At 49.9% G+C, this 22,253-nt stretch overlaps 2 protein-coding genes across 54 annotated transcripts in view; both read left to right on the forward strand.

Annotated features, from left to right (window-relative positions):
* On the forward strand, positions 1–7,842 carry NR1H3 (nuclear receptor subfamily 1 group H member 3). 4 transcript variants are annotated; one of them, XM_019743578.2, is made up of 11 exons: positions 53–90; positions 394–511; positions 1,427–1,506; positions 2,018–2,206; positions 2,865–3,131; positions 3,367–3,575; positions 3,679–3,858; positions 4,038–4,137; positions 6,935–7,048; positions 7,270–7,364; positions 7,550–7,842. In XM_019743578.2, the coding sequence occupies exons 3-11, from the start codon at positions 1,464–1,466 to the stop codon at positions 7,694–7,696; spliced, it is 1,344 nt and encodes a 447-aa protein (XP_019599137.2). In that variant the 5' UTR covers positions 53–90; positions 394–511; positions 1,427–1,463; the 3' UTR covers positions 7,697–7,842. The 4 variants fall into 4 exon arrangements, with proteins under 4 accessions (XP_074192463.1, XP_074192464.1, XP_019599137.2 ...); XM_074336363.1 differs by lacking the exon at positions 2,865–3,131 and having other exon boundaries at positions 4–90; XM_074336362.1 differs by lacking the exons at positions 6,935–7,048; positions 7,270–7,364 and having other exon boundaries at positions 1–90.
* Positions 7,843–9,084: 1,242 nt separating this feature from the next.
* The window catches only part of MADD (MAP kinase activating death domain), a 36,723-nt gene continuing 23,554 nt past the window's right edge, over positions 9,085–22,253 (forward strand). For 25 of the 50 annotated variants that reach the window (XM_019743552.2, XM_019743566.2, XM_074336323.1 and 22 more), the window contains exons 1-15: positions 9,094–9,223; positions 12,561–12,720; positions 13,303–13,899; positions 14,273–14,576; positions 15,084–15,215; positions 15,633–15,746; positions 16,477–16,557; positions 18,119–18,297; positions 18,652–18,887; positions 19,093–19,249; positions 19,534–19,637; positions 19,727–19,911; positions 20,271–20,524; positions 20,776–20,915; positions 21,737–21,838. In XM_019743552.2, coding sequence (XP_019599111.2) covers positions 12,659–12,720; positions 13,303–13,899; positions 14,273–14,576; positions 15,084–15,215; positions 15,633–15,746; positions 16,477–16,557; positions 18,119–18,297; positions 18,652–18,887; positions 19,093–19,249; positions 19,534–19,637; positions 19,727–19,911; positions 20,271–20,524; positions 20,776–20,915; positions 21,737–21,838 — 2,647 coding nt within the window. In that variant the 5' untranslated portion in view covers positions 9,094–9,223; positions 12,561–12,658. Of the gene's footprint in view, positions 9,224–12,560; positions 12,721–13,302; positions 13,900–14,272; positions 14,577–15,083; positions 15,216–15,632; positions 15,747–16,476; positions 16,558–18,118; positions 18,298–18,651; positions 18,888–19,092; positions 19,250–19,533; positions 19,638–19,726; positions 19,912–20,270; positions 20,525–20,775; positions 20,916–21,736; positions 21,839–22,253 lie in introns of all 50 variants that reach the window. The other 25 variants (XM_074336330.1, XM_074336350.1, XM_019743568.2 and 22 more) reach the window with 3 other exon arrangements.

Raw genomic sequence — 22,253 nt, forward strand, 5'->3', positions numbered from 1 at the left:
GGAGGGATCGCCAACTCTGGAGGCTGCTGGGATTGGGGTGGGGGTGCCTGGGAGGCAGTCCTTCTGTAAGAGCAGCTAAGAGCAGCTGGGGTGAGGAGAGGAAGGGGAGAGACATGGAACTGGCCAGTCTGCAGGGAAATGCCACTGTCGTGGTTGGGGGTAGGGGGGCCAGGGTGGCGCTGGGCTGAGGGGGTGGCTGGCTGGGGAGGAGTCAGCGTGGTGGGGAAGCTGCCCCGTGGGCGGGCGGGGGTGAGGAGGCCAGGGCTCCCGTCAGTCGGCTCTGGCTCCGTGCTGCCTGGCAGGAAGGAGCAGTGGCCCGACCCCTTGGCAGTCCCTCCCCTCAGCCTTTCCCCATATTACTTCCCCGGGGCTCCGGGCCCCTCTCTTGCTCAGCTCCGGCTCCTGAGCTGCCCGCTAAGACCTCTGGACAAGGGACTGCACCTTCCTCCTCTCTCAGAAAGGGGGCTCCAGAGATTGTCCCAGCCAGGAAGTCTGGTGGCCCGGGCATTCGGTGGGTCTGCTCCTCAGCACTGGCCGGGGGTTCTGTGTGTGTGTGTGTGTATCTGGTGTGTGGGGAGGAGGGGGGCGTGGGAGGGAGGGTTGTATGGGTCTTAGAAAGGGGTCTCTGAGGGGTGATGATGGTGATGGAAGCTTGGGCAGCAACAGCATTCTATTTAGGTCCCTGATTAACTCCTGAGGGGCTGTGAGGGAGGAAGTCCTATATGAATTGGGGCAACTCTTGAAGGCAACAGGTTTGTGCTGGGATCCTGGGAAGTGGCAGCAGTGAGGTTGTCTAACAGGCAGCATGTTTCACTGGGTGGAGTGAACCTCCATCCTGTGTCCTGGTCCTGCCCAACTTCGGCTGTCCCCAGTGCTGGAGTGAGGGGGAAGGGGTTGGGACAGAACCAGGGCAGATGGCTTAAACATTCCCTGACAGTTTGGAGATGGGCCCTGGGAAGAAAAGGTGGCATGGTAGCTGAGAGGTCAGATTGTGGAGCCAGAGAGACTAGAGCTGGAGTCTTGGTCACACTACCTAACAGCGTGGCCATAGGCAATTTACTGAATCTCTTTGAACTTCAGTTTCCTCATCTGTAAAATGGGCATCAGAATAGACCTGACCTCATAGGGATACTGTGAGTAAGGCATGTAAAGCCTTAGCACAGGCTGAGATATATATATATATATATGTATATATGTATATACACGTGTGTATATATGTGTGTATATATGTATATATGTATATACACGTGTGTATATATGTGTGTATATATGTATATATACACAAACATATATATATATATACACACACATATATATATACACACTCGTATATCATATATATCTTGAGTCAATGTTTGCTGATATGTTAGTACTGATAAAGAAGGAGCCCAGTTCTGGAAGAGTATAACCTGGGTTGTTCCTGCAGGACAGTTCCTTGGTAATGTACAGGGCTCCAGGAAGAGATGTCCTTGTGGCTGGAGGCCCCTGTGCCTGACGTTTCTCCTGGTAAGCTGCTTCACTCCAGCCCTCTCCCCTGAGCCAGGTCCCAGCTCCTCTCCTCCCACAGGAATCAGTTCCCTTCACTACCTGCCTTCTGCCCTTCCCCAGAGAGCAGTCTAGAGCCATCCTTGCCTCCTTCTGCTCAGACTATCTCTGCCCTCGTTCTGATGCCTGGCCCTTGCAGGCACCCAAGTTCCTTCTCAATCAGGTTTGCTGCTGGGGAGAGTTGGCATGTCCAGTGCTTACCCAGCTCTGGCTTTGAACAATTCTGTCTGAAATAGATGCATGTCAGCCCCCCAAGGGAATAAGGGTTAACATCCTTATTTAAGGTATTGAAGTGCAGGGGACTGCAAGCGACTAGCCCTAGAGCCCACACAAACCCAGGGTCCTGAAGCCTGAGCTGATGTTTTGCTGCCCTCTATGGGTGGAAATAAGTTTGTCGTTTCCCAGCCAGGACGCTGGGGAAGTGAAGGGGGAGGATTTGAGACCCTCTTGTGCCCCTTTTTCCCTGGCTCAGACTCTGCAGGAGAGCTGTGGGAAGCAGACACACAAGATGCAAGCAGCCAGGCCCTGGGAGGCAGCAACTGCACCCGCAGGGAAGAAGCCAGCATGGCTCAGTCAGCTGGGGGCACTTTGGGGATGGGGCTAAAGGCAGGAGAGCCCACAGCCCTGCTCCCTGGCATGGAGGCCCTTTCAGAGACCACAGGTGAGGAATGCTGGGTGTGGAGGCGGTAGGGGCTCCCTGGATCTGGGAGGGGTACCTTAGGGCTCTGTACCTTATAAGATCATGGTTAGGTCCCCAGGCTTTGGTGTCAAGCAGACCTGAGTGATCTGAGTGTGGATTTTGTCTCTACCTTAAGCCTTTTTGAGCCTCATTTTCCTTATTCCTAAAATGGAAATAATAAAACCATGTTTCCTCGAAAATGAGTCCTAGCCGGACAATCAGCTCTAATGCGTCTTTTGGAGCAAAAATCAATATAAGTCCCGGTATTATATTATATTATATTATTACATTATATTATAAGACCCAGTCTTATATAACAGTAAAATAAGACTGGGTCTTATATTAATTTTTGCTCCAAAAGACGCATTAGACCTGATTGTCCGGCTAGGTCTTATTTTCGGGGAAACACGGTAGTACCTATCTCTTACTTATGGTTGTTGTCAGGATCAATGCATATAAAAGGCTCAGAGAGTACATGGGACATAACTAAATAGCACTGGACATATGAGAGCTACTTTCTTATAATAGATTAGACAGCTTATTAAAAGGGCGTGAAGGTCACGGAATGCTCAGGGCAATGACGACTGGGCAGCGAGCTTGTTCATTGGAGAAGAACATTAAGGCACTTCCCTGTATCCAGAGCTCCGTCCACAAAAGCGGAAAAAGGGGCCAGCCCCCAAAATGCTGGGCAATGAGCTGTGCAGTGTGTGTGGGGACAAGGCCTCTGGCTTCCACTACAACGTGCTGAGCTGTGAGGGCTGCAAGGGATTCTTCCGCCGCAGTGTCATCAAAGGCGCACGCTACATCTGCCACAGCGGGGGCCACTGCCCCATGGACACCTATATGCGTCGCAAGTGCCAGGAGTGTCGCCTTCGCAAATGCCGCCAGGCTGGCATGCGGGAGGAGTGTAAGTACCTGTTAACAGGAGTGGGGGAGGGGCCGATGGGAAAGGGGACAGCAGGTGCCAGGGTGTGAGGGCAGACAGGCAGCTGAGCCTACTGCACGGTCCTTAAATACGGGTTTAAATCTCTGCCTTTACCCAACGATCTCTGCTTTTCTGGAGCCTCAAACTACCCCTCTGGCCCATCCTATCTTCCCTTCTCCCCCTCTCCTTCCCTCCTCATGTCTGGCTCCGTCCGTAGGTGTCCTGTCAGAAGAACAGATCCGCCTGAAGAAACTGAAGCGGCAAGAGGAGGAACAGGCTCAGGCCACATCCATGCCCCCAAAGGCATCCTCACCTCCCCAAGTCCTGCCCCAGCTCAGCCCGGAGCAACTGGGCATGATTGAGAAGCTGGTGGCTGCCCAGCAACAGTGTAACAGACGCTCCTTTTCTGACCGGCTTCGAGTCACGGTACCTCAGGGACTGGGGGAGAGGTGGCCGTGCCTGGCGTGCCAGCTGGCTTCTTGGCACCTGACTCAGAGTGGTTGTTTTTCCCTCCTTGCCCTACGGGTAGCCTTGGCCCATGGCCCCAGATCCCCAGAGCCGGGAGGCCCGTCAGCAGCGCTTTGCCCACTTCACCGAGCTGGCCATAGTCTCTGTGCAGGAGATCGTTGACTTTGCCAAACAGCTGCCCGGCTTCCTGCAGCTCAGCCGGGAGGACCAGATTGCCCTGCTGAAGACCTCTGCCATCGAGGTGGCTGGCGGGCGGGGCGGAGGGGTGAGGGGAGCCAGAGCAGGACTGTATGTGGGAGGGGCCAGCAGCCAGTCGGGAAGCCAGATCCACTGGGAAGTAGGGAGGAGGGGCTCGACCTTCCCTTGAAGGTGCCGAGACCAGCCCGCCATGTCCCTGTTTGAGGTCCTGTACTTGTTCAGGTGATGCTTCTGGAGACGTCTCGGAGGTACAACCCTGGGAGTGAGAGTATCACCTTCCTCAAGGATTTCAGTTATAACCGGGAAGACTTTGCCAAAGCAGGTGAGAACTGAGATCACAAAGGGACTGGGCTGGATGGACAGACACTTTTTGTGCGGGGGGGGGGGGGGGGGGGGGCATAGTGACACTGGGGCCACAGGGCCAAGATTTGGGTGGCTATAAAGGGAAAGTGTCACTTGTTTTTCTAAGACAAAAAGTCAGAATGTTGACAGGCCTCTCTCAACTGCCCCAAATAGACTCCTGTCCTCTGTTCTATTAGGCGAGTGTTTCTCAAACTGTGCTCCAAGGAACCCGAGGGAACACAGGTGGCACTGTAGAAGTGTCACCTTAGAGGAGAAACAAGGAGGGAGAGGAATGTCCCTCATCCTTACTTTAACCAAACAGGAAGCTCCATTTAAATCTGCATTATACATCATGCTTCTGCATAATGTTTTGCTTCAAGAAAAGATTTTACAGCTAGAAAAAAAGCTTGAAATCAACTAGATCAAGACTTTTAGGAGTCAGTAATGAGCAGATCTTTCTCAGATCTGCTCTTTAAGGATCATGTGGACTAATTTCCCCCTACCCTTTTTCAACTGCTCTTTCTGATGAGCCATGGAACTGGAGCTGAAACACAGGCAAACATACCCAGATCAGGTGGCTTTGGGATAAGAGTGGATGCTTCTATCCCCATCCTGTACCTGGAGTATTTTCTCCAAGAATTCATTCCCATTGCTGCTCTCTGTCTGATACTTGCTTGCTGGCTGGCTAAGTAAGCAGTGTTGGTTTTCCTCGTATCCAGTTGCTGGTAATGTCTGTGTTATGGGAGCAGAGATGGGAAGGGATGGAAGGCTGAGGGTGTTCTGGAGGAACAGGAATGGACACTCAGCAGGGGACCAAGCAGTCTGACGACTGAGTGGGTGGGTCTGTGCACGATGGCTGATGTGGCGACTCCCTCTTGGGCTTGGGAGGTCCTGATCTCCGGGGCAGAGCTCAGAAAGTCTTCTCTGGTGTCTGGTGACTCAGGCCAGCTCCTGTGCCTCTTGTTGTCCCAACACAGCCTACCCAGTAAGCTTTCTAGAAAGGCCTCCCTTGACTATATAGGGGATAGGGGGCTGTGTTGGCACCTCTTGCCTTCTGTGTGCTGCCTGAATGTGTAGGCACCTAATAGGGGCAACTTAATGACTTTTTCCAGCCTACACCTGTCCCCTTTCTCTACCAAACCACCTTTCCCCAAGTGGACATCATCCCGGTCCTTCTTAACCACGGTCTCCTCCTTCATAACATCCCGCTCTCTGAACCCTTCCCAGTTGTCATGCCTGTGTGTTCCTTCAGCATTTGCGGACTTGTGCTGTCTGAATCTGTACCTATTTATAGATTCATTTGTGTAAGTAGTTTCGATATCATGTTTGCCTTTCATTTGTCATTTTGTCAGTGAGGTCTTGGGGAAAAGGAACAGGGGCCCTCTTTTGCCGGGTCTCCTTCCCCCTCTACATGATTAGTGATGTGGACTGATGGCCTTGGAGGTGTTCAGGCTGTGAGCAGTAGCAGACCCTTGCAGGATGCATAATCCAGCTCTAGACCCCCTTGTCTTCTCTGTACAAACGGGCTAGTCAGCGCAATTCTAGGCTCAATACCTCACCAACAAATACTGTATAAAATGGGGCTTGTCCATTAAACGGATTGACACACACTTGATAAATGTCAGTGTGAAAGTACAGAAAGTGACTAATCAAGAAGCCTCCAATGGAAGCGTTAGCAGATGGTTGCTAAAAGAAATCTGAGAAAGCCTAGGTGGGGGTGTGGGGTGGGGAGATTTTGCAAGTGTGTATAGAAGTGTTCTTTAGATGTCGTGACTTTAGGTTGACATTTGCTGAACTTCAGTCTCCTCAGCCAGAAGACTGGTTCTACTTTATAAAATTTATTATGTATTTAGCAAATGCTTATATAGTACTTACCATATGTGTCACACATTATTCTAAGGACCCATTATGGAGGACGTGCTAGTATCTCCATTCTACACATGGGAAACCGATGCCCAAAGAGGTTAAATAACTTACCCAAGGTGGCAAATCATAAAGCCAGGACTCAAACTCAGGCAGTCTGGCACCAGAGTCCACACCCTCAACCACATTGCTAAGTTCCCCCAGGATGTGAAACATGAAATGTATGTCTAGTATTCAAATAAGTAAGGCCAATTGCCAGCGAAAAAGTCTTCTTTATAAACAAAAGTGAGTGGCTTCTATTTCTATTAGGTTGGTGCAAAAGTAATTGTGGTTTTGCAATTATTTTTAACCTTTTAGCCGCAATTACTTTTGCACCAACCTAACACCGTGTTTCCCCGAAAATAAGCCCTAGCTGGACAATCAGCTCTAATGTGTCTTTTGGAGCAAAAATTAATGTAAGACCCGGTCTTATATTATATTAGATAAGACTGGGTCTTATATTATAGTAAAATAAGACCGGGTCTTATATTAATTTTTGCCCCAAAAGACGCATTAGAGCTGATTATCCAGGTAGGTCTTATTTTCGGGGAAACACGGTAGTAATGTGGGGCCTTCAAGAATTTTAATAATAATAGAATTATCATTTAATTCAGCACCTCCTATGTGCCGGGCAAAGTGCTAAGTGCTCCTCATGCTTTATCATTTAACCATCACCATAGTTTTATGAGTTCAGATTTGATTCCCATCTCACAGTCGAAGCTTGGAGAGATCAAGAAAGTTGCCCAAGGTTACAGAGCGGAGCCCTGGAGACTTCTTATTGAGTTCCTAGTAGTTCTCTAAGTTATGCGATTGGAGGAGAGCAGGAAGTTCCTGTCGCTTGTGCCACATGCCCATCCTCCCTTCTTCTTCCCCAGGACTGCAAGTGGAGTTCATCAACCCCATCTTTGAGTTCTCCAGAGCCATGAATGAGCTGCAACTCAATGATGCCGAGTTTGCTTTGCTCATTGCCATCAGCATCTTTTCTGCAGGTGCGGACGAGGGGCAAGAGGGAAAATGAGCAAGAGACTTGAACTAACAGGGCTGAAGGCCCCACAGGGCAGGCATCAGGCATCGTAGAGGTGGAGGCCCTTGCTGTGTTATTTTGGGACAGGAGAGGTTGGGTGGGGCACGTCCCTGTTTTTTGGTTTGACTTGGGATATGGAACTGACCCTGGCCAAACCTGCTCCTCAACTCCATTTGTGACCTATAGACCGACCCAACGTGCAGGACCAGCTCCAGGTAGAGAGACTGCAACACACATATGTGGAGGCCCTGCATGCTTATGTCTCCATCCACCACCCCCATGTGAGTCTCCCCTCGATGCCCTTTCCCTCCTCTCCACAGGCTCATTCACTAACACACCTACTTTCCCTTCAGGAATCCACCTCTGATTATATCGTGCCACCAATTCTCTGCCTCTCCCATGACTCTTCTACCCTTGCCCCCTTCCCTGGAGACAAAGGCTGTACTTGTCCCTCTCCTTCCCCCAGGACCGGCTGATGTTCCCACGGATGCTAATGAAGCTGGTGAGCCTCCGAACACTGAGCAGCGTCCACTCAGAGCAAGTGTTTGCACTGCGCCTGCAGGACAAAAAGCTTCCCCCACTGCTCTCTGAGATCTGGGATGTGCACGAATGACCTTCCTTCACGCTTATCCTCTGTGTTCGGGGCTGGCTGAGGCCCTGTGGTTGCCGCCCAGAGGTGTAACAGACTGAGAAGGGCAAATGTTCCTGGGAGCTGGGCAATGGATATCCTCACGTGCCATTAAAGGAGAGTCAAAGGGTTGGGAGTTTTGTGACTGCTGGGCAGTGGGAGTCCTGTCAAAGCTGTACTCCGTTTGAACACTGTACTGACCCGACCAATTGGATGAACCTGGTGTCTACTTTGCACAAGGTTCTCCAGGGCCCTGCCCATCCTGCCTCCACCACTTCCTGTTTTCCCCACAGGGCCCCAAGAGAAATTCTCCACTGTCACTCTGCGGCTTGGCCATAAATGCCTCCCTGCTGCCTCACTGATAAGTCTGGCAGTGTTTGTACAGGAAGACCAGAATGAATACAGAATGAGATACAATTTCTAGATTGAGGGGTGGGTACGGCAATAGAGGGAAGACTGTCTCGTAGGATGGTCCTCAGACTCAGAGGAGGGAGACAAGTCACAAGTGCCAGCCAGACAGCCTTGGGGACCCCCTTTTACTAGCCCTATTGCGCCATGAGAGTAAATGAAATGCTTAAGTTCCGATATCCCTTCCCCTTTCATGATCCAGGGGGGATCATGTTGTCTTTCTGTGGGGGAGGAGGTGTTGAACTTTCAGAACTAGCACCTCAGCCATGTACCTGTGTTCATGTGCACGCATGTATAATGCCTTGTTTTTTCCGTTGGCATCTGAAAAAGAGGGCACAACAATCCCTCCTCTGGGCCTCCAGGCCCTGTGGGACAGGAAGAAAAGTCCCCTGAGGTCAGGGACAGGCTGTCCAGTCTTGGGTTGGGACTCTCAGGACTGGACTCCATTTCCCAGTGGGCACCGCGGCGCCGCTCACGGCCCCTTTCCTTGGAGCACACCCTGTGTAGGTGATGCCGCGCCTTCCGGCCTCAATTCCCCACGCTGTTCCTGAATTGGTAGGCTCCAGCGCTAGGGCAGCTGGCTTTCCAGCCCAGCCGTGCGCAGGGAGAGAAAGGTGAGATATGGAGGGAACGGTCAAAAAATCTCAGGGGCAGTTTACCTTGAGAAGCTCTTCCCAATTAATCCACATTTCATTGCAATGGGCGTTATTTCCATGTCGAATTAAAATTTGCGCAACCTAAACAAAAGGCATTCCTTTGGGCCCTCCCCTTGGTACACACTGGCTCCGGGTTGGCCCTGCGCTACCCTCGCGTTCCCACCCCCGCACGTATAGGTAGGTGTGTGCGTAGCCGCCTTTCTCCGGAGGTCGGCTCCACCCTTCAGCGCTCGGCTTGGTGCCGCCCTGTTCCCCCCCGGGGGTGAATGGTACGGCCCCCGGCCCCCCTCAGACTCCCCTCCATCACCGGGTCCGAGTGGTACGCGCCCACCCGGTGCAGACACGGAACTGGCGCGCGCTCGGAGCGGTTCCCGTGCCGGGGAGCGACCGACGTTCCGCTGCCGGGGGACGTCCGGCCGGGTCTGGCGGGTCCCCTGAGGCTCGGAAGGTAGGAGGGTCCGGGCCACTGGGAACCCTTGAAGGGTATTTGGCATCGGGGCTCCTAGAAGGAAACGGGCTCTGACAGAAAACAGAGTTCTAGGGGGAAAGGGTCTCTAAGGAGGCCTTAAAAGGAGCGTGAGGGTGCGTGCGGTCTCGAGCGCGAGTTGGGGGGTCCGTAGAGAAGGGGCGGGGCTAGAAGTGGGGGCACCCGGAGCCGCCGAGGGGATGCAGGCTGCGGGCCTAGGCTCAGCTAGAGGCTGCTGGGCTCGATTTTTGCCGGACTGGCGGCGGCACTGGTTCCGGGGCGGAGAAGAACTGTCCAGCAGGTGAGGGGGCGGGCAGAGCTGTCCAGCCTGGGGGCCGACCCCGGATTAGCACCGCGCGCGCGCCTATGCGCCTTCTTTCTGGTTAGGGTTTGGAGAACCACGTTTGGTTCTTAAAAAAAAAAAAAAAATTAATTTGGTGTTGCAAAATTGTCTTGTTAAAGAGTGGAGACACCATGTAATCTTTCTTGCAACCGCTTCCCTCCCCATCGTCGTGCATCTTTAAATTCTTCCTCCTTTTCCTGTCCTCGCCTCTCCCCCAACTCTGCCTATTACCTGCCTCATCGCTTTCGTGCTCCCCCACTCTGGACCATTCTGTGCTGATGTACTTGCAAGGTCACTGCCTGGGGAGGGGGAGGAGAGCCTCCTCTTGTGCTCCCGTCAGCATAGATGTCATATCGCTCTCAGGTTCCTGTGGTTTTACTGTGACATCCTGCCCAAAACGAGGGACGAATCCAAAGGGTTGGTTAACGTGACCATTTGTGGGCTGAAAAGACATCGATAACTTAAAGGCCTTTGGGTTCTAAATCTGCGTCTGAATGGAGTGGACGGTGATATAGGAGTTAAGCAGATAGGTGTGCATCTTGAGCTTCATGCCTTTGGAATATAGGCGCTAGGAACCAGGGGCTCCGCATTAGTAAATATGGTTGAGACAGGAGGCAGAGTCTACGCTTGGATGGATATGAAGACGGAGTGTGACTTATAGGTGGTGTTAGAGGATTTGTGAGGAGGGAGGAGGAAGAAAACCTTGGTTATTTGTGCAGCCCGAATAACCAAAGGCAGTGACTGTTGATGAGAGAGGAGTTGTGGCTAATAATCTATCCCATTGCTAGTAGCTAGAATAGTCACAAGGTCTCAGGCTCATTGTGGCTCTGGAGGGAGATGAGCACCAGAAAGCATGATAATGACTTGAGTTTTAGCAAATGATTTTCAGTGGAGAGGGGCTGGAGAGAGGCCTGATGGGCCTAATGTATTAGTAGAAGATGCTTCAGGTGTGGTCATTGAGATTTTGACAGGAAAGGGCTCCTGGTTTTCAATGTAATTATAGTTTTCAAGGCTTAGCCTTGAGCTCTGGTCTTGTAAATTCTGTTTTATTTTAAGACACGGCAGGTGCTTCAATAACCTTGTTTTGTTCAACGTCGTGTAGTTATAAAGTTGATGAGATGCTGTAGGAACTTTTAACTCTTGTTCATGTCAATTAACCAATAGTAAAATTGTTTTCGTTACACATCGTTTCACATAAAGTTGAAGAACCCATTGACGACGTTAAGTGAGGACTTTCTGTACTTTGGCTCTCACCCTTGGTATGTTCCACATAATTCTTTATAGAACAAATTATGCTTTTACCCATCTCCCAACTCATTTTTCTGCTTCCCTTCCCTTCTTCTTCTGCTTGTGAGGAACTGCCTTCTGAAGTATGCTCATGGCTCCATAGCAGTGGAGAGAACCAAAGGACTTTCTGGGTGGCAGTGATGCCTAGAAATGAGTAGATGGCATGCTTGTGAGCTTGTTTTGGTTGTGTGGAAAGGAGATACCCAGTCAAACTCCAGAATTAGGACGAAGCGCTAACTAAAGACAGATGGGGGGAAGAGAACATAATTCGCAGGTGCTGTCAGTGGAAGAGGTGTCTTCCATATTCCAGGAGAGTGAATTGTTACGGGGCCCTGGGACTCTGGAGTAGCAGCTGCTAGCACTGTGCGGTCACCAAGTAGGGGAGGGGCTGTGGCACTGCTATAAATAGTACTGGGAGCCAGAGTTGCTATGGTGATTAAACTGAATCCTATTACCTGCAGGTCCTCTACTGGGAGCAAGAGAAAGGAGGGAGCAGTATTTTGAGGCTTTGAGAGGTGTTGCAAATAGGTCTTTTTTATTATTAACCTGGGGAGAAAAAAGATAGAACTACTCATTATCTGAATCAAATAGGACCTTAAGCATACAGGAAGTGTGTATGTCTGTGTGTATGGGAGTACGCGAAGCAGCAAAGAAGGGAGTGGTGTGTGAATGTTTGTGTAACGTAATGGGATTCTCTCGGTGTGTATAGTGAGCAAGGTCTTAGTGTGGCCATGTGTAGAGCACGGTAGTAGAATTCTGGAAGCCCTGAAAATAGCCTTGTAGTGGAGTGAAACATTTTATTATAGAAGTGTATGGAGCCCCAATAGGAAATAAATTATAGTTCAGACCATGTAAGCTTTTCCTAATTTTTGCACTATGTTTAGAAATTCCTCTTGAGCACCTCTCCCTGTCCTTGCAGAAATCTTGTTATTTATACATTTAATTCCTAATCTTTATAAGATACAGAAGGACAAGGCCTCATCTGTATGTATTGTATTCCTGATTTCGATCCTGGGACCAAAATAGGGAAGAAAGACTATGATTCAGCACCAAGGGCAGAGCTAGTAGCAGGAGCTGCTGGGCCCCTTTCTTGCTTGAAGCAAACGGAAGAAAAATGGTTTAGATAAAGCAAGTGGGGCATAGATAGTCTTCATTTGAGATTGCACAGGGTAGAGTAGCCAGCTTTTGTCATTGTCTGAGTGCAATTAACTATACAGTCTATATGGTAGTTTCACATCAAGCTGAATGCGGACTGTTGGAAGCAGAGAATAATTAGGTTTCCATCTAGAGCAAGAAGTGAGATTTGTGCTGATTAGAGAGTCTGGTTTGATTCTGATCCACCCTGGGGCGGTCCTGGAAGTGACTTAATTTTTGTTACCATAATGATTGGGTCCAGATTAGACTAACTGGACTTATTTTTTTTCAGAAACAGAGCCCCAGGGCAAGGCTGGGAAGGAACTGGTTTGTAGGGGTGGGGAGGTGCGCCATTATTTATCCTGCTTCTTGACATTTGACTCTGCAAGCTCATAAGCCTAGACCGAACTCGAGGCTGGGAAAAGTGTCAGGTTCTCTTATCTTCTGTACTAAAATGGAAGACCTTTTGAACTATACCTCTGGCTGGGATGAAGCTGAGAGCGCTGAGTCCCTCAGGCACAGTGATGGATCTTATCAGTACTTTTTTCCTATTAGACTTGGATTTTCAGATCGTATCAGAATTCCTGCTGGGAACGCTGACTCCTTGCTTGGTGCCTTGAAGTTTCTCTGAGATGAACTGATGAATTGGAACCATGGTGCAAAAGAAGAAGTTCTGTCCTCGGTTACTTGACTATCTGGTGATCGTAGGCGCCAGGTAACCAAGCAGGGACTGATTTTTGTCTTGTCATCTGGGATAGCCACACATTGTGCAGTTATTCCCCTTCCCATGTTGATTTGCGTATCTCATTCCTCCCCTGTTATTTTACTCTGATGGGAACATTGATGCCAGCAGCGACCACGACACAGTCAGGTCGATTGAGAGTAGTGGCCTGGAAGGACAGACAGAACACAAGTCTGCACTTAATTGGCATCTTTGTCATCGTAAGAAATATACTCCACATGTCCCAACTACCTTGTTTTGTAAAAAGGAAAAGTACATTGTGCTCCTTTCCTATCAACATATGTATGCTCTTTCGGTCATTCATTAGCTGATACACCTTGAAAGGCACTAATTCCCTTCAGGTGTTAGTGATCATTTTATTGTCCTAGTTTTTCTCTCATTTCAGGTGTTTCCATGACAGCGCAGGTCTCCTTTAGCCGACCACCCACGTTTTTCCACAGGCTTGCAGTTAGGGCACTTTATCCAAAATAGCACTTGGAGCTTTCTTTGTTGACTGTGGTAAGAGCATCGTACGTACCCCTTCAGGCTGCTGACTTTGTCTTTTCTGTCCCTCAGGCACCCGAGCAGTGACAGTGTGGCCCAGACTCCTGAGCTGCTCCGGCGATACCCACTAGAGGATCATGCCGAGTTTCCCCTGCCCCCAGACGTAGTGTTTTTCTGCCAGCCCGAGGGCTGTCTGAGTGTGCGGCAACGGCGCATGAGCCTGCGGGATGACACCTCTTTCGTCTTCACCCTCACTGACAAGGACACTGGAGTCACGCGTTATGGCATCTGTGTTAACTTCTACCGCTCCTTTCAGAAGCGAATGCCTAAGGAAAAGGGGGAAGCTGGGGCAGGGCCCCGGGGGAAGGACGGAGCCCGGGCCAGCTGTGCCTCAGAAGAGGTTGGCACCGAGAGCTCGGAGAGTGGCTCGTCCCTGCAGCCCCCCAGCACCGACTCCACCCCTGATGTGAACCAGTCTCCTCGTGGAAAGCGCCGGGCCAAGGCGGGGAGCCGTTCCCGCAACAGTACTCTGACATCCCTGTGCGTGCTCAGCCACTACCCCTTCTTCTCCACCTTCCGGGAGTGTCTGTACACCCTCAAACGTCTGGTGGACTGCTGTAGTGAGCGACTGCTGGGCAAGAAGTTGGGCCTCCCTCGAGGCATACAAAGGTATGGTTTGCCACGGATGCTCAGAGAAGGGGGAGCGTGTCAGAGATGAGGGGCAAAGGCAATTTCCTCTAAAGTCTGAGGTCCTTCGCGTAGTGTGTTAGTCCTTAAGCAGAGGACTGCTGCTGAAGTAGACCTCCTACCGTAATTGTGTTTGGCGTGCTGTTGAGGAATTTGGTGTTTCATGGTGAGCAGGACAAGTGCTGCCATGTGGACAGTTTTACACCTGTTCTCACCCTTGTATGTACCCTCTGGTCTGAGCCCAAAGGGTGGGCTTTTCCAGTGGTCCCTGTTATACCTGCGTGGTTACATTGATTGCAGTGGGGAATCGGCTCCTGGGGCTCAACGTGTCCGTTTCCTGCTGTCGGCCCCGCAGGGACACCATGTGGCGCATCTTTACGGGATCACTGCTAGTGGAGGAGAGGTCAAGTGCCCTTCTGCACGACCTTCGAGAGATTGAGGCCTGGATCTATCGACTGCTGCGTTCCCCAGTCCCCGTCTCTGGGCAGAAGCGCGTAGACATCGAGGTCCTGCCCCAGGAGCTCCAGCAGGCTCTGACCTTTGCTCTCCCAGACCCCTCGCGGTTCAGCCTGGTGGATTTCCCGCTGCACCTTCCCTTGGAGCTTCTGGGTGTGGATGCCTGTCTGCAGGTGCTCACCTGCATCCTGTTAGAGCACAAGGTGAGAGGGCCGGCTTTCTGGACATTTAGAGAAGGAGCTTTGCAGTATGGCAGAGGCAGCCCCGGAGCTCCTTGAGGGCAGGGACTACATCTTTTTCAGCTTCTCGTCTCCAGGCGGTAACATGATGCCAAGTACATAGCAGGTGCTCAGTAGGTGTGGGTTGAATTAAGGTACTGGTGTCACGTGGAATGTATTCAGAGGGCTTGCCACTCAGCTGAATTCCCTGTTACTGTCTTCACCTAATTCTCTGGAAATGTCAGTAGTTCTGTTCCAATGAGTGGTCCTGGGATTGGGGGTATGAGTGATAAGGAGTGATTTGAGGGAGGATTGCTGTGGGGCTTGGGTTGGGAGTGGCAGGTAAAGGCGGGCACAGCGCAGTGATAACTGTGGGAACTAATCTGGAGCTGTGGGCCTGGTGAGACAGGAATGCATCTGTAGTATTGGAAGTGTTTGCTCGTGACCTTATTGACGCTGTCGCGTGATCCTTATGGTGACGGCTGGTGACAGGTGGTGCTACAGTCCCGAGACTACAACGCACTGTCCATGTCTGTGATGGCATTTGTGGCAATGATCTACCCCCTGGAGTATATGTTTCCTGTTATCCCACTGCTGCCCACCTGCATGGCATCAGCAGAGCAGGTGAGTCGCAAGGTGTCTTCTGTCTTTGTTACCACTGTCTTCCAACTCTGTCCAGCTCCGGGGGAGAAGTTGTAAGGTTGTACTGGTCCTCACTCCCTTATCACCACTTATTTGTTTGCAAAATCTGACCTGCCTAGAACTCAGCTGGTGACGAAACCTATGCAATGTGTGGTTTTTATTTGTCACAGTCCATGTTAATGATTATAGGCTACTGGCTACGCCACTTACAGGTATTACAGAATATTCAGAATACGCACTGCTCCCTTTCTAAAATCTGAAAAATTCTAAATTTTGAAACACATCTGGGCTTAAGCGTTTTGGAAAAGGGATTTTTTCTTTAACTAGAAAAACCCTGACTTGATAAGTGATCACAGTAGGTTTTATTTTTGTTCCTTACCTTCTTCATCCTTTCCACAGCTGCTGTTGGCTCCAACGCCGTACATCATCGGCGTCCCTGCCAGCTTCTTCCTCTACAAACTGGACTTCAAAATGCCTGATGATGTATGGCTAGTGGATCTGGATAGCAGTCGGGTGAGGTTCTTGCCCGAGGCATTGGAGGGTCTAGAATAGGATCGTGGTCGGTTTTCCTGGATTACTCCCAGGAAGGTCCTGAGTTAGTGGGTGTTTTCTACTGTGTGAGTCATTGAGGGGGGAAAATATATGTGTGTATGTATGTATGTGTGCTTAAGTCCTTCTTTTATTTTATTAGTTGATAGGCCCTTCGTTAGGACTCAAAGAACTACAAGATTTAGTTTTGCCAGAATTATGTGCTCCCCTGCATCTAAGAATGGTAGGGCAGTTGTGGTTGCGGGACCATTACATGTGGTGTAGCTCATCTAATGGTTTTCGTGGGGTTTAGTTTCTAGTAAGAAACTGTCTTTGAGTGCAGACTTTTAAAAATGTATATTAATATTCTGCAGTGTGAGTACAAACTTTGGTAGGAAGTCCTTGTATATGTTCATTGTAAGACCTTTAGAAAATACAAGTATAAAGAAGTAAATAAAAACCATAAGAGTCTTATCTAGGGATAGTCACCAATAATACTTAGGCATATTTTTTTCAGGTGTGTATGTATATCACATACGTGTGTGTATATATATACGTATATATATATATATATATCATATATGTTGGTATACGATGTATGTATTTATGTATGTATAATATTGTATATAAAACTTCCTGTTCTTGTTACTTAATAAGAGAAACTCCTGAGCAATTAAATTCTAAGGTCATGCGTTTTATCTTTCCTCTGGTGTAGGTGATTGCTCCCACCAATGCAGAAGTGCTACCTGTCCTGCCAGAACCAGAGTCATTAGAGTTGAAAAAACACTTAAAGCAGGTAGGTGAAGAATGAAGAAAAGGAAGGGGAGCAAGAGCTGCTGGAGGGCTGTTGTAGGCAGACAGCTGTTGTCGGAGCCAGTTTCCTTTCAGGCCTTAAGTAGGGGAGGTGCTGTTCACCTTGGGTGAGCTTAGGAGGTGTAACCCGTTTCTGGATGGCGGGGTGAATCTCAGAGAGGGCTTTCACACTCCTTCTCATTCATTGTACGCCCTCCCACTCTCTGATGCTTATAATGCTGAATAAAACAGCCCTTCACTTTCCGTTTCTTGTCACGTCTGCTGTTCTTTATGGCCTTGAATCATTCTCTCAGTCTTGTAAAGAAGGAGTTAGGACAACCTGGCTCTTTTTTGTGTTTTCCTCTTGAGTTGATTCCAAGGTCCCGACAGAATCCTTTTTTCAAAAATTCCTTCTTTAGGGGCGACCGGTTAGCTCAGTTGGTTAGAGCGCGGTGCTTTTAACAAGGTTGCCAGTTTGATCCCCACATGGGCCACTGTGAGCTGCACCCTCCACAGCTAGATTGGAACAACTACTTGACTTGGAGCTGATGGGTCCTGGAAAAACACACTTAAGATAAATTTTTAAAAGTTTAAAAAAAAATTCCTTCTTTGAGCAATGCCTTAAATGTCTTTTTCGTTGATTTTCTTCTTCTTCTGCATGCTGAACACAGTACCTGCAGGTAAAACATGCCGAGGCCCCATTTCTTTGCCCTGCTGTATGTGTAACGTAGGACCACCAGTAGGTAGCTCTTTCTTCTTAGCAGTCCCTGCTCTCATTTGAAGGCTCTTCAGGAATCTCTCTCTGTGTTGTCTGAGTTGCTTAGCAGTACCTCTAGATGATAATCTGCTTGGATTTAAGTGGATCGTTGTGTATCATCCCTCTCACTTGTTTCACCACTGCTGATACAATGTGATGTCTCGTGACCGCAGTCTGTGAGGGTTGCAAGTTCAGAAAGTTCTTTAGCTATTGTCTTCCTTTGCTGTGTTTTTTCATTCTGGACGATTGCTGTAGTATGACTGAGGTGGGAAGGTTGATAAATGGAACTGCACTTTAAGTGTTGGTCGGAGCTGAGGTCCATGGGCTCATTGATCCTGTATTCTTACCCCTGCTACTCAAAGTGTGGTCCATGGACCAGCACGGGCGTCACCTGGGCTTGGTAAGCGTGCAGGATCTCCCCAGACCTGCTGCCTCAGAATCTGCAGTTTAACAACGTCCCCAGGTGATTTCAATGCTCATTAACATTTAAGAAGCTCGCTGGTCTAGACCAGTGGTTTTCAAACTGCCCCCTGGGGTCGCGGGCTGACAGGTTGGAAGCATCGGGACATGAGGCTCTCTGTTCCTCGACCTTCAGAGAAGCTGAGATTTCAGTTGTTTATATTTCCACATGCCTTTCAATTGAAAAACAAGATTTCATGGCTAAAATAAATTTGAAAACTATTGGCCTGGACTTCAGTTTGATCAGATTAAAACACGTGGATTCTTGTATCTAATATGAAGGCTCTTTCCTGGGACATGAGCTGCCCAGGAATCTGCCTTCAGTGAGGGATTTCTTGTTGTTCCACAGGCCCTCGCCAGCATGAGTCTCAACACCCAGCCAATCCTCAATCTGGAGAAATTCCATGAGGGCCAGGAGATCCCCCTTCTCTTGGGAAAGCCTTCTAGTGACCTCCAGTCCACACCCTCCACTGAATTCAACCCTCTCATCTATGGCAATGACGTGGATTCTGTGGATGTCGCCACCAGGTACGACCAAGCCGATGACACACTCACGAGCTCTTAAATTGGTCTCTGCTTACACAGCGACCTTAGGGGCAGACTACGTCCTGAGCCAGAGTTTCTTTATATATGAAATATATGTGATACTGGGTTATATTTGCCATCTGAGTAAAAGCAAAGAGAAGAAATAGTTCGTCATACTGTCAGGCCTTTCAGGCCTTGAGTGAGGAAGAGGACTGATGATTCTTGAAGCTTTCTCTCCCCTAATGTGGGAAGCCCATAGACTGATGGCTAAGGGAGGTGGTCTGAGACCTTGGATCGGAGGGATCCTCACTCTGCAGGTGTGGGGCTCAGACGCTCTCATCTCCCTGTCTTCCCCAGAGTGGCCATGGTCCGGTTCTTCAACTCCCCCAACGTGCTGCAGGGCTTTCAGATGCACACACGCACCCTGCGTCTCTTCCCGCGGCCTGTGGTAGCCTTTCAGGCTGGCTCCTTTCTAGCCTCACGTCCCCGGCAGACTCCTTTTGCTGAGAAATTGGCCAGGACTCAGGCTGTGGAGTACTTTGGGGAATGGATCCTTAACCCCACCAACTATGCCTTTCAGCGAATTCACAACAGTGAGTCCCCCTGCCCTGTACTCTGCTCCACCTCGGGCCTGTGTCCTCCTCATGGCTCTTCCCTTTCCTTTTGCCCTTTCCCATCGCTGGCCTGCCCCTTCCATTTCCCATTTTGCTTTAGACTTTTTCTACCTTTCTTTTCAGTTTTGCTTGCTCCCCGCCCCACCCTTTGTTTCTAACTCTATTCTTTGTCCTCTTTGGGTAGACATGTTTGACCCGGCTCTGATCGGTGACAAGCCAAAGTGGTACGCTCATCAGCTGCAGCCCATCCATTATCGCGTCTATGATAGCGCTTCCCAGCTGGCTGAGGCGCTGAGTGTGCCCCCAGAGCGTGACTCGGATTCTGATCCCACTGATGACAGGTGAGCAATCCCATATGGCAGCAAAACAGCCTTTGAAGGTAAAGAGACTCTCACTAGCTTGTGTGTAGCACAATGACAGAACCTCCTGGGAGTTAGACATCCTCGTGTGAAGCCGTGGGCTGTATTTTGGTTGATTGTTTTGTGTTAGCGTCCTTATTTTATGTTGTTCCCTGGCCTTGAGTTAAGGGTGATCCTCTCTTTACTTTTCCTAATGCTGATGGTTGATTCTTTCCCCTGCCCCTTCTTTATGTTCTATTTTTGTCGGTGTGCTCTTCACTCTGCAGTGGCAGTGATAGTATGGAGTACGATGACTCAAGCTCTTCTTACTCCTCCCTCGGTGACTTTGTTAGTGAAATGATGAAATGTGACATCAATGGTGACACGCCTAGTAAGTGTGCTTGCGGGAACTGGCCACTGGGCAGGGTTTGGGGTTCTGGGATGGTGTGGTCTATACCTGCCACCCTTGGGTTTTGGCAGACGTGGATCCTCTGACACATGCGGCCCTGGGGGATGCCAGTGAGGTGAAGATTGACGAGCTGCAGAACCAGAAGGAAGCAGAGGAACCTGGCCCAGACAGCGAGAACTCGCAGGAAAACACCCCACTGCGCTCCAGCACCGCCGCCAGCAGCAGCCCCAGCACCACCATCCACGGAGCCAGTTCTGTACGTGAGGATTGCTGGGCTGTGGGCCTCACTGCTCTTAGGAAAGCTAGGGTGAAGCTATTAACTTAATTGGCTTCTTTCTTCACTGTCATCCTCTCTTCCTTTCCATAGGTACTATAGCTAAGAGCCTATGAGATAGAGTTTTGACCCCAGAAGGAGGTCACTGGGTTTTGTTCAGGGGTTAGCGAAGCTCCCCTTGGAATGGTTTGTGAGGACAGAGCGGGGATGGTCACAGACCTTTCCTCACACATCCCTTAGGATAGGAATCTGACGGGCCTGGCTTGGCCCTGCCAAACTGAGAATATGGGGAGGCATCACTGGGCACCAGCTGATGACGTTTCATTTAATGTGGCCCCTAGGCACCTGCTGACTCAGCGGAGATGGATGATAAGGCAGCAGGAGGCCTCTCCAGGCCCCTCCCTCCCGTGCCTCCCAGCGTTAGCAAATCGGGCGTGGACAGGCATCAGACAGAAATTGGAGAGGGGTCAGTGCGCCGGCGAACCTATGACAACCCATACTTCGAGCCCCAATATGGCTTTCCCCCTGAGGAAGATGATGATGAGCAGGGGGAAAGTTATACTCCCCGATTCAGCCAACATGTCAGTGGCAATCGGTGAGAGCCTGGGGATTCCTTCTAGATGGGTGACTGAAGGACCTCACCACGGTGGACCCTGGGCGAGGGTTACTCAGCAAGTCTGAGAAGTCTGAATGCTCTCGTGGTCCTGCCACGCCCAGAGGGTGGAGCTTTGACCCAGGCGTTTCGGGACATGGGAAGGGAGCGGTGACTACAGTGTAGCGTCAGGCCCACATGCCCAAGATCAGGTTCCCCTGCCGGGGGCTCATAGGTGCCACTGTGCGTTCAAGGGCTCAAAAGCTGCTGCGGCCCAACAGCTTGAAACTGGCAAGCGACTCCGATGCAGAGTCAGACTCTCGAGCAAGCTCTCCCACCTCCACTGTCTCCAACAACAGCACCGAGGGCTTCGGGGGCATCATGTCTTTTGCCAGTAAGTACTTGTGGCTCTCTCACGCCTCTGTCCCACTCTCTCCAGCACGGCCTGCCCACGGCAGATGCCGCTTAGAACTTCAGGTCTAGGGCTAGCATTACCAAGCCCCATTCGGGTTGTTTGGGTGACACTGAATAACATATTTTCAGGGGGTCAATAAAGAACAGGGTCAGATTACACGTTATCTTTCAGTCTGTTTCAGGTAAGCTAGCTGGTCAGCTGAAAAATAATCATATTAAAAATCATACTCTTGTGCATATATTTTGTGGGAATATTTTGGTCAGATTTGGTTTGGGTATACATCTCATATCTTCTTTGTCTGGTGAAGGACTTTTTCACGAATGTGCTTTGAACATTATATATGAGGTTGACTTTTGTGCATAGAGAATATTTCCAGAAATAAGGGGTGGTGTCAGTTAAAGATTGAAGGCAGACTAGGGACCAGAGCAAACCAACATAGGAGATCACTGTGATTGAGTTTTTTCAGAAGCTCGGCTGGGGCAGGGAGGAGGGGAGAGGGACAGATAGCACCAACTTCAGACCAGAAGCCCGTTAACTGCCGGCTTTCATGCCAGATCAGCAGTAGATGAGACTCGAGTATTGTCATGGGAGGTAGCCAGAAAAAGGTGCTATTGGGTTTTGAGCAATCTTGGCAGTGGCCCTTTTGTTTGCCCTAAGTTAGACTTAGTCTTTTCTAAGATAGATGAGGCACTGGGATTGTTTGAAAAGGAGGAAGGTGAAGATGATGATACAGTCATCGGAGTGTAATGCTTTGATTCTTTATCCCCTAACTCATTGCTCTCACACACTCCCCTTGATAGGCAGCCTATATCGGAACCACAGTACAAGCTTCAGTCTTTCAAACCTCACACTGCCCACCAAAGGTGCTCGGGACAAGACCACGCCCTTCCCCAGTCTGAAAGGTAACTCCAGTCCTCTGGCCAAGCCAGGACTCTCAGAAATGTTTCAGACCTATGGGTGCTTGTCAGGAGCCCTGTGTATGATGAATCTTTTGACCTGGTGTTTGCCCCTCATCTCGCTTCTCATGGCTCTACCTGCACATCGTGGGCTCTTGCTGGATTTCGGATGGAAACTGTGTCGTTAAAGAGAAGGCCCTGTTACATCATTTAGGATAGTGGTAACTGGGGTTACTGCTACTGCCAGGGGAGCTTTGTGCGAGGTCCATAATTAACGTAAGAATCTTTCGGTGTCGCCAGTTATCTGCCAGGTTCCTACTGCGTGAACTTAGGACAAACTGTCCCAAGGAGCTGGCCCACTGGGGATGGTTGTCAAGAAGCTGGTAGTGTTTAGAGTCAAGAAGCCTTTCTTTGGCTTCAT

The sequence above is a fragment of the Rhinolophus sinicus genome, linkage group LG06, assembly GCF_036562045.2.
Source record: "Rhinolophus sinicus isolate RSC01 linkage group LG06, ASM3656204v1, whole genome shotgun sequence".
Taxonomy (NCBI): domain Eukaryota; kingdom Metazoa; phylum Chordata; class Mammalia; order Chiroptera; family Rhinolophidae; genus Rhinolophus; species Rhinolophus sinicus.

Bases quoted from the DNA above. Each gene is read 5' to 3' on its own strand.
- NR1H3 (XM_019743578.2), top strand. From the start codon at position 1,464: ATGTCCTTGTGGCTGGAGGCCCCTGTGCCTGACGTTTCTCCTG. The intron at 3,859-4,037 runs GTGGCTGGCGGG...GTACTTGTTCAG, and splicing joins TGAAGACCTCTGCCATCGAG to GTGATGCTTCTGGAGACGTC. The intron at 4,138-6,934 runs GTGAGAACTGAG...CTTCTTCCCCAG, and splicing joins GGAAGACTTTGCCAAAGCAG to GACTGCAAGTGGAGTTCATC.